We start from the raw sequence: 15,898 nt of genomic DNA, 5'->3' as shown, positions 1-15,898 counted from the left end.
CACTGGCAGAATGCCAACATCCTACTCTGAACTAAAAGGTTATAGGATTCCTCTGTAGATGACTACCCCATTGGCTTGGAAATGGTAAGAAGTAAGGGCTCTTAAACTCTACTAGAAGAAAAAAGGGGGCTGAGAATGCTTAAACTCTACTAGAAAAGCAGAAAAGTTTATTCAATTAAAGGACAGAAATGGGTAGCTGAGAATGCATTGGACAACCTTATTCTCCTATAAGAATGATGACACCCAAGACAGTGCAATGTGTGATCATGAAATTTATTGTGAAAAGCAGGCCATACCAGTTTATTCAATTAAAGGATGACAGAAATGGGTAGCTATCCCTTTCTACTTTAGCCACAAAGTCCATGGATAGTAGTGACAATTTATGAAGCAAGTGTCATGACCTTATTCTCCTACAGTGATCTTGTGAAACACCCTATTTCAAAGGTGAACATGCAAAGCCATGGTAAGGAAGTGATAGTCAACATAGCAAACAGTGCAAATTATTGTTAAAGAATACCTGTTCATAACAGAACAAGATCCATGTATTGAAGGTATGACAAATAGGCCCTGAAAGAAAAGCATTAATAGAGACATACCCATTGTCAGAGTCATACCAAGATATGAAGTACAACTACAGGTGGAAGGCAAAGTCCTGAGTAAGCCAAAACTGCAATATGATGTAAATAATGGGAGATGAACATGTTACAGATGGTCCAGATGCTCAATTGTAGGATTTCCTACCAAGAAGAGAAATCTTTGGATAAAGACGGTTGCCATGAGATAAAGAGATGAGAACAAGAACCCCATAAGCAAAATGTACTAGTAATATAACAATAAAGGGCACATACATGAAATATAAGTCTATCCACGTCTGGACAGGTCTAGAGATGAGAAACAGAGGGGAGGTAAACAGATAAAAAGAGAAGTTATCCCCATGAGCTGCCAAGGGTTTAGGAAGGAAAGAAGGATACAGATAAAGGAGAAGATAGGTATGGTGATAAAATGTTTGTGTAACACCAATGATGAACAAGTCAGATTGCTGATGCCAACAGACCACAAGGAAGAGGAATATGCCTTAAGAGACAGGTGAAACAAAAAAACATGAGGAAAAAAAGTTCAAATGGAGAATCACATTAATATCCAAATCTGGAAGAGCAGGTCACCAAGAAAGGCAAACAAATCTAGAAAGAATGAATTAACATGATAAATACAGCTGAAAGGAAAACTCTGTGGTACAGCAAAAGATGAAAGATATGGGAGCTGTCTGATAATCTGAAATTACGAAGACTGAAGATCCTTGGTCAAAACACCATGTAAGAAACTCGGATACACCAGCAGAAAAATTCTGAGTCTGGTCTCATGTGTGGAAGACTTTCCATTTTCACTTAAAGACATCCAAGAATGAAGAACAGATGAATTGAGCCAAATAAAAACTATACAATAGAAAAACCAGATCTCCTCATCAAGGAATGGACAAAAGCTAGGTATGAAGATGGAGGATATGAAGCACAAGATGCAGAACCAGTAACTATGATTTATGAAAGAGGTTGGGTAACATGGGAAGTGGTACAGGATAACTGTAGTAGTAAATGAGGAAACCATGGTTAAGTTGGTCAGTAGAGAATAATCAGAAGGACTTGGGATGGGGTGATATAGATAAGGGAAACTACCTGATGAAGAAATTGGATAAGAGGATAAAAATATGAATTTGTGTGAACAATCCTGACTGAAAGCATCTATAGCTAAGGCCTGAGGATGAAGTACTGAGAACCAAAAGACAGGTAAATGGTGATTGAGGGTTGTGGCAAATGCATCAATGTGAGGAAAACCCTACAGATTACAAAGCCACCTGAAAACAAGAGAATTAAAAAAAAACACTGTTGGTGAAATATTGGTGGGATTGGAGAGACAATCCACCATGAAGTTGAAATCACCCAGGATGTGGCATGAAATTAAATTAACGTGTTCCACATGGGCCTAATACAGGAGACCCAATATTGAAAACAAAGGGGTTTTAACTTAGTGTCTCCTTTTCGATTCGATTGATATATGCCACCACTGTTGAGCTGTTAAAATGGATCATTAGTAGATAACACCTGGCAATAGGAAGAAAGTGATCCAAGACCCAATGAACAGGAAGGAACTCCAAGATGTTGATATGTAAAGATCATCCATTGACAGACCAATAACCTGAAGCCTACTAGTGATTAACCCACACACCCCAGCTCTGAAAGGAATCATTCTTAAATGATATGTGAATATGTATGAAGAAAAACAAGTGGTACACCCATCAATGCATGAGTTTTGTCTACCTACCTAAGGAGATCTACAATGGATGGAGGAGTATCCAAGAGATCTCAAGCAATATGCCACTTCTCATGCAGAGTCAACTAAAGGGAGCACACTCTTGTTTGCAAATAACAATACCTTTTTTAACACAAATATATTTTAATATACAAACATAAAAACAATACAGTTTACAATAACAATTATTACCAATAATTACTACAAATGATGCTTTACATACAACAGTTTTATAAACTTACAGACAAGGCTGAGTCTTATATCCAGTCTACAACTGGATATTTTATCAGTGACCTAAGTACACCATGAGCAAATTAATTCTGAGTTGATATTGTTGCACCTCACTTAAGCTAGCTAGTTTTATTGACCTTACACTGATTACAAGTTCACTCCTTCCTGTGTCCTCAGAGAAATAATAACATCCAAAGTAATTCACTGAAACATTAGAAATCTATAAATGTTCCTGATCCAATTCTGTAGTTTTCTGCTTAATAGGCATTAATTACAGTTATAGCTTCCTAGGCCTATAACACAGTGATTGTAGCTGACCAACAATATTTTCTTGGTTTTCAGCGTGTAGGTTTTTTTTTAATACATCAATCCTGTGAGACTTCAGAACATTCACCAAAACTCACAACAATACTGTCAATCAATAGTATATTACAAACCAACCTAGTACTTTGTTGATTCTTACACACATGAATGTTCTACAAAGATCAAGAACAGGCAGGACTTGTGCAATATACAGTCAAGAATATATGTCTCATATAAAAAAGATAACTACATAGAAATAAGTATAGGCATCAAAATAAATGCACAATGGTAAATCTATTATACTTCTCAACATAAAAGATAAGAAACTGAAGCTATGAAGCCAGCTCAAAGGGCAGGGCATGAAATTGGTACATCACCCCAACAGATGAAACAATGATGAAGTCAATATCATACAGAGATAGGAATATGCAGGTAAGCATTGCAGAAATCTAACTTAGTCATCCATAGACCCAGAGAAAATGCTTACCGAAGAGTGAGGAAAGTTTCCATGGTGAAATGCATGAGGTGAACAAAACAACTGAGGCAAGTAAGATTGATGACAAACCTCCATTATTTGATCTTTTTGGGAACCATAAGCAGAAAAGAGTGAAACCCCAGTGAATGATGTGTAACAAGTGTGATAGTCTGTGGGATGAAAATGGCATGTATTATACCACTGATAGATGCTGACAAATTAGAGGATGTCAAGATGAAGGTAAAGTAACAGGTACCTGGGGCAAGGGAGGTGGGGCAAGAAATGGAATTTTAAAAAGATGGTGAAAGGATACCATCAATGAACAAAGGCTGCAAGTCAAGCTCCCACTGAGCTTGAACATGCCAATTAGTCACCAAAACTGTTGGCAATATACAGTATGTCATCGATAAAAACAATGAATTGTGGCACTACAAGGAGGAAGGACAAGTGAGGACTTTAAAGGGGAAGAACAGGAAACTGGAACTAGTGCTGTGCTCAGCTCTGACTCAGATAAATGGACTACCAGATGTAAAAGGGAAAATTGTTGCTAACAGATAACATCCATGACTCCAAGGATTATGAGCCAATATTAAAGACAAAACTTCTTAAAAAAAGAGCCACACACAAATACTTAAGGAGCAGGTAAATGGGTTCAAGATAAGGTAGCACCAGGACCTAAAATGTCCCAACAATAGATAAACCACATTTGCAAAGCCAGAGCTGAAGATGACAAGTGAGCCTAAATGGAAGTAAGGAGGGAGGGATATCCCCAGTAAATCCCTCAAAATTTCTGTAAAGAGTTTCAGACAGAAGGTGGATTGTGAAATTTACTATAAAAGAGTTGTGAGGGTATTATAGAGGTAGGGTTATTGAGCATGGGTGAAACAAATAGGAGATTTGTAGCTCACCTCTATAAATGTGTAAAACCAAACCCTACAGTTACTGGATAAAATATGGACAGTTAGTCCTATGATACATGTAGGCAGACTGATCCAAAGCCTATTGAAGATGAGGCATACTAACACCATCACCCAACTGAAAGGAGAATTGTTCAGCATGAACCCAAATAAATTTGGGAAGTATTTTCATGCAGTAATATAAAATGTGTGTCACAAGATATAAGAGCAAGGGATAAAACATCACATGCTAGAAAATTAAAGTTCAATAAATTGTGGAAGGCTGAATAGAATCCTCAGGAAAAGTATGGATAAGGCATGGCAAGTTCAGGAAGTGAAAACAGGTGCTCAAAGTCCTCATTAGTTTGCCTGGGTTTAACACGTTCATTATCTGGAGATAAAGGTTAACCCATATGCCTGTGGTAAAGTGCCTGTTGAATATGAGACTCCTGAAGTGATGGCATGAACTTCAGAATTCATGTCATATTAGTCAATAAAAGTGTCTAAAGTAAGAAATAAATGCACCCAGAAGAAGGGGAACTGAACCTGAGTGCTTTACAAAAAACTGAGTACGTTCAACTAAACTACACCAAGAACAAATTCAATTTAAAATAATAATCCAGACAAATAATTTAAAAATGTCTGACTGCAAGTGCTGTCAATCAAGAAGCAACAGTTTAGTAGAGTTGCACATGCCATATGAGTACACTATATTCCTACTGGTGAAGAAGTGACACATGATAATTTGGATGAAAGACACAACAGAATCATTTGATTCCAAAAGAAAGATGTGGAAGGTTTGTGGCATGCATAATAAAACTTTTACATATAGAGGGCAGCAATGAACAAGAATAGCTAAGCTTGTGAGAGGATGGAAGTACTGTATTGAAAGACAATATTATTTTAATTGTCTCTGAACAAAATGCCAGAACAAAATAAATAAAATTATTATGACATTCATAAATGAGAGCACGAGCATACATATACATTTCCTTACAGAAATATATGCAAATTACAAAAATATTTTGCTTTATACATCATAAACTATTGTTTAATTTCCATAACATATCATGGAAATGTCCCAATTACAGATATAAATACATTACAAAAGTACTTACAATATTAAGTGTATGTGTTCAATTCTGAATAAAACAACCTGTATCATCAATTCAATGTTTATGTTGTATAGTAGTTTAACTTATTCCATTACTGGATGAAACTTGGTCAAAATAAAGTTTCATATGAGCCATCTGTAAGAACTTCGAGCTTTCACTATTATAAAATATTTAATTGCAACATTTCTCTTTCTGAAGAAACAGTAAAAACCACCGACCATTTCTGTACATTTCAATGTCTTTCAACATTCGTTTAATACTTCCATATAAAGTTTTTATTATATAAATATCATCTGTGGTTAAATTTCCAAAATACTGCATGCAGAATCACTATGCTCACAACCAATGGCATACCAATAAAAATAACTTTCCCATGATGACGAGAAAACCCACTTGTAGAGAAATTATATATTTAAAAATGGCTGGTATGGGTAGAGAAAGCACTAATAGAGGAGCGAACAACTTTTTGACCTGACATGAACCTGACGACAACCGAAGAAGGTCGAAATGTTTGTCGCTCCTTTACTAGCGCTTTCTCTATCCATACCAGCTATTTTTAAATGTATAAAAATAACTTTTATAACACACCATAAAATTAGAAGCCTATCTTTAAAATCAGTAATCAGATCTAGGTTTTATGTTATATGTGTGGGATTTAAGCACCTTTATATTCATTTATATATAATTATATTTTTATGACTTTTTTTGCCCATTCACTTGCAGCCTAACAAACAATGCCCTATTTAGCCAGAAAAACAACTTTATACAACCAAGTACAACATGATCTAACTAGGCCTGCCTCACACAGTTACACAAAAAGTATTTTTTCCCAACCATACTCTAATAGCATAATTCAAATGAAGTAAAAAACGATAAAACCAAGCTTAATAATAATTTTGGAACGTAACTGTGGCAGAATTTGTTCATAACTGAACATTTTTTTTCTTCTAACAACATATTATCACACAAAGCTTTTATCACTTTTTTCCCTCTGTACACAAGTCTGAGCTAAACTTTCAATTATTGATTTTATTTATAATGATGAGTAGATATATATATATATATATATCTAAAAAAATCTTTGTTATCCAATTATCCACGTATCTGGAAAGCTCATGCAAATGAAAATTCCAATGTCTTCAGAAATGCTAGTTGTAGCCTTGTGGCACTGCTGTAGCTTCGTTTTTGTTTGTTCCTGCCAGCAAGCTTCGATTGTTAGCTGCCTGTACTGTGATTCATGTTTAAAATACTGTAATTACAACTTTTTTATTAAACCTAAAGTTTTTTAAAAATTTATTATTGTTTAAAACTGTTATTGTCAAAGACAATATAGGAATATCATACTTTATAACAGTAACATAATATCATACAGAAAATTTTTTCTAACTGAAATTTTTGCCTATCTACACTGCCAAGGATAATAAAGATTTTATTGTATATATGTCAATATACCCTAATTTTAAAATAATATTGATTTAATAATGATTCACATGTATGCTACTCTACATCTGTTTGTATGATGCTCATATAAACTGTTTTGTATTTGGTAATCCCCTGCGATAACAAATTGAACACCACCTGAGGAAAGGTGTCCTGGCCTGAAACATTGTGAATATTAAAATATGTATTTATAATTAACAGTTTTTTAGTATTATAAGTTCTTCCTTTTTTCTGGTTTAAAGCATAGTGATAACATACTTTTCATCCCACATACAAATTTTTGCTTACTAGTTATAAAAAACAGTAACTATCACTAATTTTGTGTTATTAATAAATTAACTTTTACCTTCACCACTCAAAGTCTCAGCCAGGTTAGACTCCATAAAAATATTGCTAGTGTCCCAAACATCATGTTTCAACTGTTGCAAAAATCGAAACGTTAAAGAAGGAAAACTCTGAGTTGAAATGTCCATATATTTCTTTCGTAGCACTAAAGCTTCAATTAAAAACTTAGATGCCTGGTGTAAGTCTTCGGTTGGAACCTGAGAGTAAATACAATATTTACATGAAACAAACCTGAAATATTGAGGACTTCTTATGACAAATGATTTTGATATTAGAAAGAAATGTCATAAATTTTTCTACATATGTGAATAATAATAAGAGCAAAACAGAAAATAATAAAAATAATGTATGCATGCATATATATATATATATATATAACCCACACAAACACATGGAGCATTATAAATGCAGCTGTAAGTTTTACCCTGAGATTATTCCAACGTCTTGACCTACAACCTCAACAGTCACACACAAAGCTTCCCAGGTCCAGTTGCCAAAGGTGTTCCAGCACAAAGTGATTTCCCAGTGATGGTAAGAGCACAAAGGAAGAAGCACTTAATTCAGTTGTGGATTAACACAACACTACATGCAGGAATAAACATATCCTGTTTTGTGACAGGATTTCCTGATACAAGCACCATTATGTATGTTGCCACCATGGAAGTAAAAGGGCTGACATTAATCTACGGTTAAAGATACTCTGTCTAGCTTAAACTATTGGAGAATGTGTTGGATTTGTTCATCAGTTTATTTAGGCTCAGTGGTCAGCTTGCATCCAATAGTACGGTAGTTTGATTAGACAATCATAAACTTGATGCCTTGTGTTACAATGTTTTTCGTAATAATACATGGATGCAAGGTTAAGTATTTGTTCAGATAATACTATTTAAACAGTTTGTATTTAACAATCACAGAATGACTTTAAATGAATCACCAGAAAAAGTGCAAACAAAGATGTTTGTCAAGACCTCAATTAATAATATAAATAATATAAATTAAAAATAATAATAATTCATTATTGGATAAAGTAGCAGATCTTATAATGGAAGATATGAACACTTGATTATCCAAAGTTGACACAGAGACTGTCATAAATGTGTCATCTTGTAAGCATGTACAAAATTAGTATTCATGAATTTTATGATTTACACCAACTTTTCAAGGTATTATTTAGGCTATTTTTAGGGAAAAATGTAAGGTTGCTGGCTACTTGGTAAGAAAAGTTGTGAGATACTTGAATAATGAATACCTATTTGTAGATATTACAATAATACAGAAGCTAGTAAATTAAGTTTAGGTTTTAGTAGCCTTCCACATTTGTAACATCAGTCTACTCCCATCCTGTTCTCTATCTAACAGCATCAGTGGCTTAAAAGCAAGTCTAAATTTTTCTAACCATACTTTGTGAAACTCTGTAGACACTTTGAACTAACTTGTATATGATCATCTTCCAGCTCACCTTTTGTCTCCACATATTATGGGTATGTTCAAGTGTCCTCAGTGAGATCTTAATGTATTGCTATATCAATCTGGATCTTTTTTATCACACACTGCTGTTTTTTAAAAGACTAAATTACAAAAACTTGCATTTATTTAACTTTTATATACTACTGAAACATCTATATCAAATAACACAACTAACCATCTTACATATTTGTCCAGAAATGAACTCAGAAGTGTTATTAACATTATATAACAACAGTAACTCTATGGCAATGTCATAGTTTGAATGCAGCGAAACAGTTATCCTTAAAAGTATTTTAAATAATGTATCTGATATTCAGCAAAACAACAAGCAGACAAAATACTTACACCAGAAGTTTCTTCTCCGCTGATGGAAACCCTTTGAAAATTAGGAACAAAGTCATGAACGTTACGCCAGCTGTTCTGAACCATCAAACCATCTGTGTCTGATTTTATTTCACCATCAAAATGGCTATGCCTTTCCTCTAGTTTTATCTGTGCTCTTTATAATAACAAAAAATAAATATTAAAATAATCCCAAGACTACTTTGAATAAACTTCACTAAGTAGTTCATACAAGAAAACTACTGTAATGAGACTTAAGCTAGTCTAATTGGCTAATAGTAGCACTGAACATTTAAACTTTACAAATATACTCAACTGGAAAAATTTTAGAGTTAGATAATGCCTATAGGATTGATATCCCTTGTGCTTAATGGCACTGGAAAACAAAGGGATACTTTTTAACAAAGTAGAATGGACCTCAGGATCATCCAGAAAGAGACATGCAACATGTTGTACTGTAGCTGTGAGATGCAAAGCATGGCATCTTATTTCAAAGTTAGGCGAGAAAAGCACCAGAAGTAAGGTACAGATGGAAAGTTTAAGAGAGGAAACTAACTATCAGAAATATATTTTCATTTAGGAAAATCATAACTTCTAATATAATAACTTCCTTATGCTCATATAATAGATAAAATCCCACACTAAACCAATGTAGGAACTTATGCAAAATTTACCTCAATGTTTTCCCTTTGGAAAACATCTGAAGATATCTCATGAAGTGCGACAACCCTCTTTAGAGGAACACACCTGTAAGAGACTACACTATATCTGAATCAGGTATACTCTTTACCCACTGTGAAAATAAATGCTGCTAATTTTGGCAGAAAGGAAGTATATCCAATACTAGATTTGATGTGCCAAATGTTGTAGAGTGGATAGGAAACAAACTGTAATCAGTGGATCAAATGTACAACTACATCCAAGCAGCATTGGGTATTTATTGCTTAATTTATGGTAGAAAGAAGGTCCTTATTGTTTTCATGTCATGAAAAGGAAGTAGAAGAAAACAGTTTCAGTCCTGTCATCCAATCAGGGTACCAAGCCACTCAAAAACTGACATTCAAGCAACTGTAGGAAGAGGGAATGCAACACTGTGTGTGTCAGTCAAATAAAAAACCATGCAGTAATGATAATTTATATTCCAATCTATTGTAAGAGAAAGGCTCCCTACCAGGTACATATTGGTTGGTCCAGCTCTAATTCAACATCAAACCACACAGGAACTGACATCCAGGTAGCAGTAGGATGAGGAGTCTCCAGCCAGAGGAGTGAATTTTATATTGGTTGATCACTTTCAGTTCATAACCAGACAGAATAAGGTATTTTTCTTTTAGTCTGCAGTAGGAGGTTGGTTCACACCATCTACATCAACATACCACCACCACCATACACTCAACTTGATGGGACTGAACTTACTCAGAAGGATGCCTTCATGGTCACCACTCCAATGGCTATGAGCTGGTAATAAGCAAGGGCTACCACACTCCATGTATGGTATGAAGTCCAGAGGAATGTAACACTGGAGGAAGTGGAATGGGTGACCATGAAACCCAATTTTTAAAAGCAGGCTGGTCCCAATTTATTCAACCAGGATCAGAAGGATGAGCAGCTATCTTGATACTGCTTTACTCATGATAATCAATGAGTTGGTACAGTTTGAAATGGATATAGGTAAGGAAGAAGTGGGATATCAGAAGTGGTAAAAGAAGTACTTACTGAAAGAGGGTAAGGAGTGGTAACCAAGGTCGAGCGTTCTAAAACAGCTCTATGAGAAGGATCTTACACCTAGTGGATTTGATAATGGTTAAAACTTGGGAAAGAAGACAGGCATAAAGGTTAAGGTGGGACAAATTCTGACTGATGGTGAGGATTGAGAGACAACTATGTGGGGAGAACCTTGTCAGGGAGAGACAATCAATTTGCAACAAGATTCAGAGCATCCAGAACACAATACATCAGCAGGCATATGCAATGTGAATAGACCAAGAATAGGAATTCAAACATTCATAAAAAACAGCAAACTTGAATGAATGTTCCACTCTCAGTTGAGCATATGAGACAATGGTTGAATTGTTGCAATGGATCATTATCACTTTGTCTGACGTTAAAGGTAGGAATTGATCCCAACGCACAAGAAGAAGATCCTGCACATTTAGTGCATAGTCAACTTGCCTAAACATCAATGACCAGCAATATCCTGTGATCCATAGTTGCTTCCCAACCTGTTAGAGAAGCATTCATAAAAAGATACAACTCTAGATGGGAAGATGGAAGAGAAACAACTATTATGGTGCTGTCTCTGTTGCTCCACTAAGTAAAATCAACTTGCATTGATAAGGGAGAATGATATTAAAGTCAAGGTAATCACAAGCAACATTCCATTGACTGTTTAACATCCACTAAAAGTTGTACATGTGAACAAGAAATAAGAGAATGAGGGATTCTATAGATGCCCAAGTCCCTAAAAAAGAAAAAAACCTCACCTACAGTATTAAGAAAGAGGATTCAGCCTTGAGATCTAATGGTTCCATCACTCACAAATGAAGTGGAGAAGCTGAGCTCAACTGAAATAGAAGTTGAAAAACACCCCAAGTGAATAAGGTATTGAGATGTGATAAACAATATTTCTCCAGCTTAATGAGCTAATCCACTCAAGCAGCATCTCAAAGAAGTAACTAAGTGTGCTTAAGATACGTCCTAAGGGATGTAACTAACAGCAGTCAGTCATTCATGTAATGATGGAACTGCAGAATAAGTCAAGCAAAGGTCCTGATCACCTGAATAAAATACATGGGGTGTGAATACCAGAACAAATGATAAAGCATCAAACTGACAGTTTTGACCCTTGTGAATAAAACAAAGGTAACGTCTAAATGTTTGGAAATTAGTGATGTGAAAGCATGCATCCTCAACATCTACCTCTGTCATTTTAAGACCCAGAGTTAATATGTACCAAAGTGTGAGGAAGGACTTCATGATGAAATAAGGAAAGCTGAAGATTGTCTGGAGTATCTGCATGTGGAAGACAGGATTGCACAGCAAAGAAAGAAAATGAAAAAAGGTTATCCAAATTGTCAACTTTTTATCCAGATTCACCATGAAAAAGAATATCTGGTCTAGGTTCAGGAGACATCACAGGCCATATAATAGATTCCAATTTGTGAAGTACTAAAACCAAAGACCTCCAAGTTTCATATCTCTACTACTACCACTATAGTCAGCACTACTACTGCATCTCAACCTGTAGTTTTTCAGGCTTCAAACTCTACACATTCAATTGAGGATACCAAAATTAACAACCTACAGTAACAAAAACTGAAAGAATTAAATGCTAAAAAAGGGTGTGTCACACTCCTACTGGTGGTGGCAGAGGTGATGTGTGCTTATTTGCGTGCTACAGTGTAGCTATACCATATTAAATACATCAGATAGATAAGAATATCAAAGCTAGTGGGAAGAAAAACTAACTTGTGCATACAGAGGGCGGCAACGAATGAGAAAAACTAATTTGTGCATACAGAGTGCAGCAACGAATGAGAAAAACTAATTTGTGCATACAGAGGGCAGCAACGAATGAGAAAAACTAATTTGTGCATACAGAGAGCAGCAACGAATGAGAAAAACTAATTTGTGCATACAGAGAGCAGCAACGAATGAGAAAAACTAATTTGTGCATACAGAGGGCAGCAACGAATGAGAAAAACTAATTTGTGCATACAGAGGGCAGCAACGAATGAGAAAAACTAATTTGTGCATACAGAGGGCAAAACAATGAGAAAAACTAATTTGTGCATACAGAGGGCAACAACAGAATGAGAAAAAACTAATTTGTGCATACAGAGTGCAGCAACGAATGAGAAAACTAATTTGTGCACACAGAGGGCAACAACGAATGAGAAAAACTAATTTGTGCATACAGAGGGCAGCAACGAATGAGAAAACTAATTTGTGCACACAGAGGGCAGCAACGAATGAGAAAAAAACTAATTTGTGCCTAGAGGGCAGCAACGAATGAGAAAAACTAATTTGTGCATACAGAGGGCAGCAACGAATGAGAAAAACTAATTTGTGCGCACAGAGGGCAGCAACGAATGAGAAAAACTAATTTGTGCATACAGAGGGCAGCAACGAATGAGAAAAACTAATTTGTGCATACAGAGGGCAGCAACGAATGAGAAAAACTAATTTGTGCATACAGAGGGCAGCAACGAATGATAAAAACTAATTTGTGCATACAGAGTGCAGCAACGAATGAGAAAAACTAATTTGTGCATACAGAGGGCAGCAACGAATGATAAAAACTAATTTGTGCACACAGAGGGCAGCAACGAATGAGAAAAACTAATTTGTGCACACAGAGGGCAGCAACGAATGAGAAAAACTAATTTGTGCACACAGAGAGCAGCAACGAATGAGAAAAACTAATTTGTGCACACAGAAGGCAGCAACGAATGAGAAAAACTAATTTGTGCATACAGAGAGCAGCAACGAATGAGAAAAACTAACTTGTGCACACAGAGGGCAGCAATGAATGAGAAAAACTAATTTGTGCACACAGAGGGCAGCAATGAATGAGAAAAACTAATTTGTGCACACAGAGGGCAGCAACGAATGAGAAAAACTAATTTGTGCATACAGAGAGCAGCAACGAATGAGAAAAACTAATTTGTGCATACAGAGTGCAGCAACGAATGAGAAAAACTAATTTGTGCACACAGAGGGCAGCAACGAATGAGAAAAACTAATTTGTGCACACAGAGGGCAGCAACGAATGAGAAAAACTATTATGCGAGAGAGATAAGGTATCATATTGGAATCCAAAGTTTTAGTTCACATTTTACATTGACACAAAAATCAATTTTGAAATGGTAGTATTGTAAAGAATAAAAACAATCTGATGTAATATTGTACATTTTAAGATAAACAGTTTTTTAGTATTCCTAACAAAAGATATATCAATTTTGTCAAACATAATTTGTTACATTCTAATTTGTGAGAAGAACACTTCAATATAACACCATGGTTTAGAATAATTACTCACTGCAATTATTCACTTAACATTCTGAATAAAACCATTATACAATTATGTTTTAAACTGGACTGACTGCACATATTTTTGTTGAAACAGTTAAATAATTAATTGTGGAATATCATAAAGAGGTTTTTATAATTTTTTTTAAGAGATTATGTTTTTCTTAATTTTTTAAAGGGAAACCTTGTAAGAATCTTTAAAAACACTGTCGTGGTTCTCACAGCAAGTGTTTTGACACACATAATTCACCATGAAACTTACTTAAAATGACTCTTTTATAAATAAAGACTTAATGCAAACTTCCCAGTGACACAGTGATGAACTCGAGATCCCAAAACACAAAATTTTGAAGTTTTATCTCTGTATTAAATTCCTCATAGTTATCCAAATGTGTAGCAAAATAAACATAATGTTAACTTTGAAAACAATGGCAGCCAGTTTGTAAAAGTACCACTTCAAATATTAAAATAACTGTGAGAAAAACCACAAGAACTTTTCTGTAGACACAGCTGTAATTAGATCTCATATTGGTCAAGAGATAGAGCTATTAACTAAAAGGTTGTACTATGAAAAAAGATAAAAAAAACTTGGAGCCAAACTACAAGCCCTATGAGATGGGTAAAAACAGATAATGTGGACAAAAAATTATAATGATTGAAACTATATCATTATACACGAAAATGTATCCTGCTAGTTGCAAAACATCTAGTATTATTCACTATAATGAAATATTATTATTTATTTATACATATGAAGAAGGAAACACAAGTATGATCTTGATGCATAAACCTTTAACTAAATAATATATAAAACAAACAGTATGTTATATATGGATAGTCCATAATCCTATTTAAAACTGCAATTTGCTCTTTCTTCATTTGTAGAATTAAGATACATTTATTCATGTAATGGGGAAGAGCATATCATAAAAAGAGACTTGTTACCATAAATATGTTCCTTTTAAATTATTTTGGCTCAAGATGTGCTAACTAAAATGAAACTCATACATACATTTGTTTTCTATTGAAGATATTTTAAACTATTAATAAACAACTTTATATAATGAATATTTATAACCAATATATTTTTTTTTTACTTTTATTTATTTGATATTTTTACAGCAGCAAAATTCTTACCTTGTTGATAGTTGTTTTTGTATAGCTTTCTTATGTTCATGTACTTCAATGGGAAAGTGAGGCATTTTGTACAGTGCTGAACACTCATTCTCCATGATGTGTTCTTAGGTACGTTGTAAAACTGTCTCTGCCGTACGTATGTAATCATAATTTGAAATATTACAAACACAACAAATGTCTTACTCCTTTATCTCATTATGATTCGTTTTATGGCAGCTGCAACATAAGTTTTGCAACTTTTAAAATGAAAATACTGAGGAAGATTACCTAATTAAAAGAATATATAGTGAATATACCTGTTATGCATTAAACTCTTCTAATGGAGCATTTATTTTCCTGTATAATAAGTTTTTACATGCACACTCAAAATATATATAAATATATGTAAAATAAATGCACCTGTACAAGTTTCCAACTGCAAAGCAGCTTAAAAAATAAACCACTTGCATTTATTGAGTGTTAGCAGCTGGATGAAATATTAAGAAACATCTCGCTGAAGGACATAAGATGCATACGTGTGTATGTAAAACAAGAAAATTACAGCAAAAAGATACTGTTAACAAGAAGGGTACCCTAACTCATGAAACTATGCATTGTAATCTTTAAAGGTATAAACATGAGAAATAAGACGCTTCATCTTATAAAAATAGCAGTTGTGACATAAAAACCTAATGCAGTTAACAGTAATACTTAAATAAGACATTTGGCAAGATATATTCATACAGTGCAATAGAAAACAATGGTTGATTATAACCTTTACTTTCATGTATGAAATTTTCTTGTACAGCTGATTTTACAGTAACTGTGAATTT

At 34.5% G+C, this 15,898-nt stretch overlaps 1 protein-coding gene across 1 annotated transcript in view; it reads right to left on the bottom strand.

Moving 5' to 3' along the window:
- Window positions 1–15,601, bottom strand: part of LOC143233313 (AMP deaminase 2-like) — an 85,488-nt gene extending 69,887 nt beyond the window's left edge. Inside the window, 3 exon segments of the mRNA XM_076469443.1 lie at window positions 7,111–7,306; window positions 8,922–9,075; window positions 15,087–15,601. Coding sequence (XP_076325558.1) covers window positions 7,111–7,306; window positions 8,922–9,075; window positions 15,087–15,181 — 445 coding nt within the window. The 5' untranslated portion in view covers window positions 15,182–15,601.
- Between the last annotated feature and the right edge of the window lie 297 nt (window positions 15,602–15,898).

Source organism: Tachypleus tridentatus, chromosome 12, assembly GCF_004210375.1.
Source record: "Tachypleus tridentatus isolate NWPU-2018 chromosome 12, ASM421037v1, whole genome shotgun sequence".
Lineage (NCBI taxonomy): Eukaryota > Metazoa > Arthropoda > Merostomata > Xiphosura > Limulidae > Tachypleus > Tachypleus tridentatus.
The sequence above is the reverse complement of the archived record's forward strand: the minus strand, read 5'-3'. Positions and strand labels throughout refer to the sequence as shown.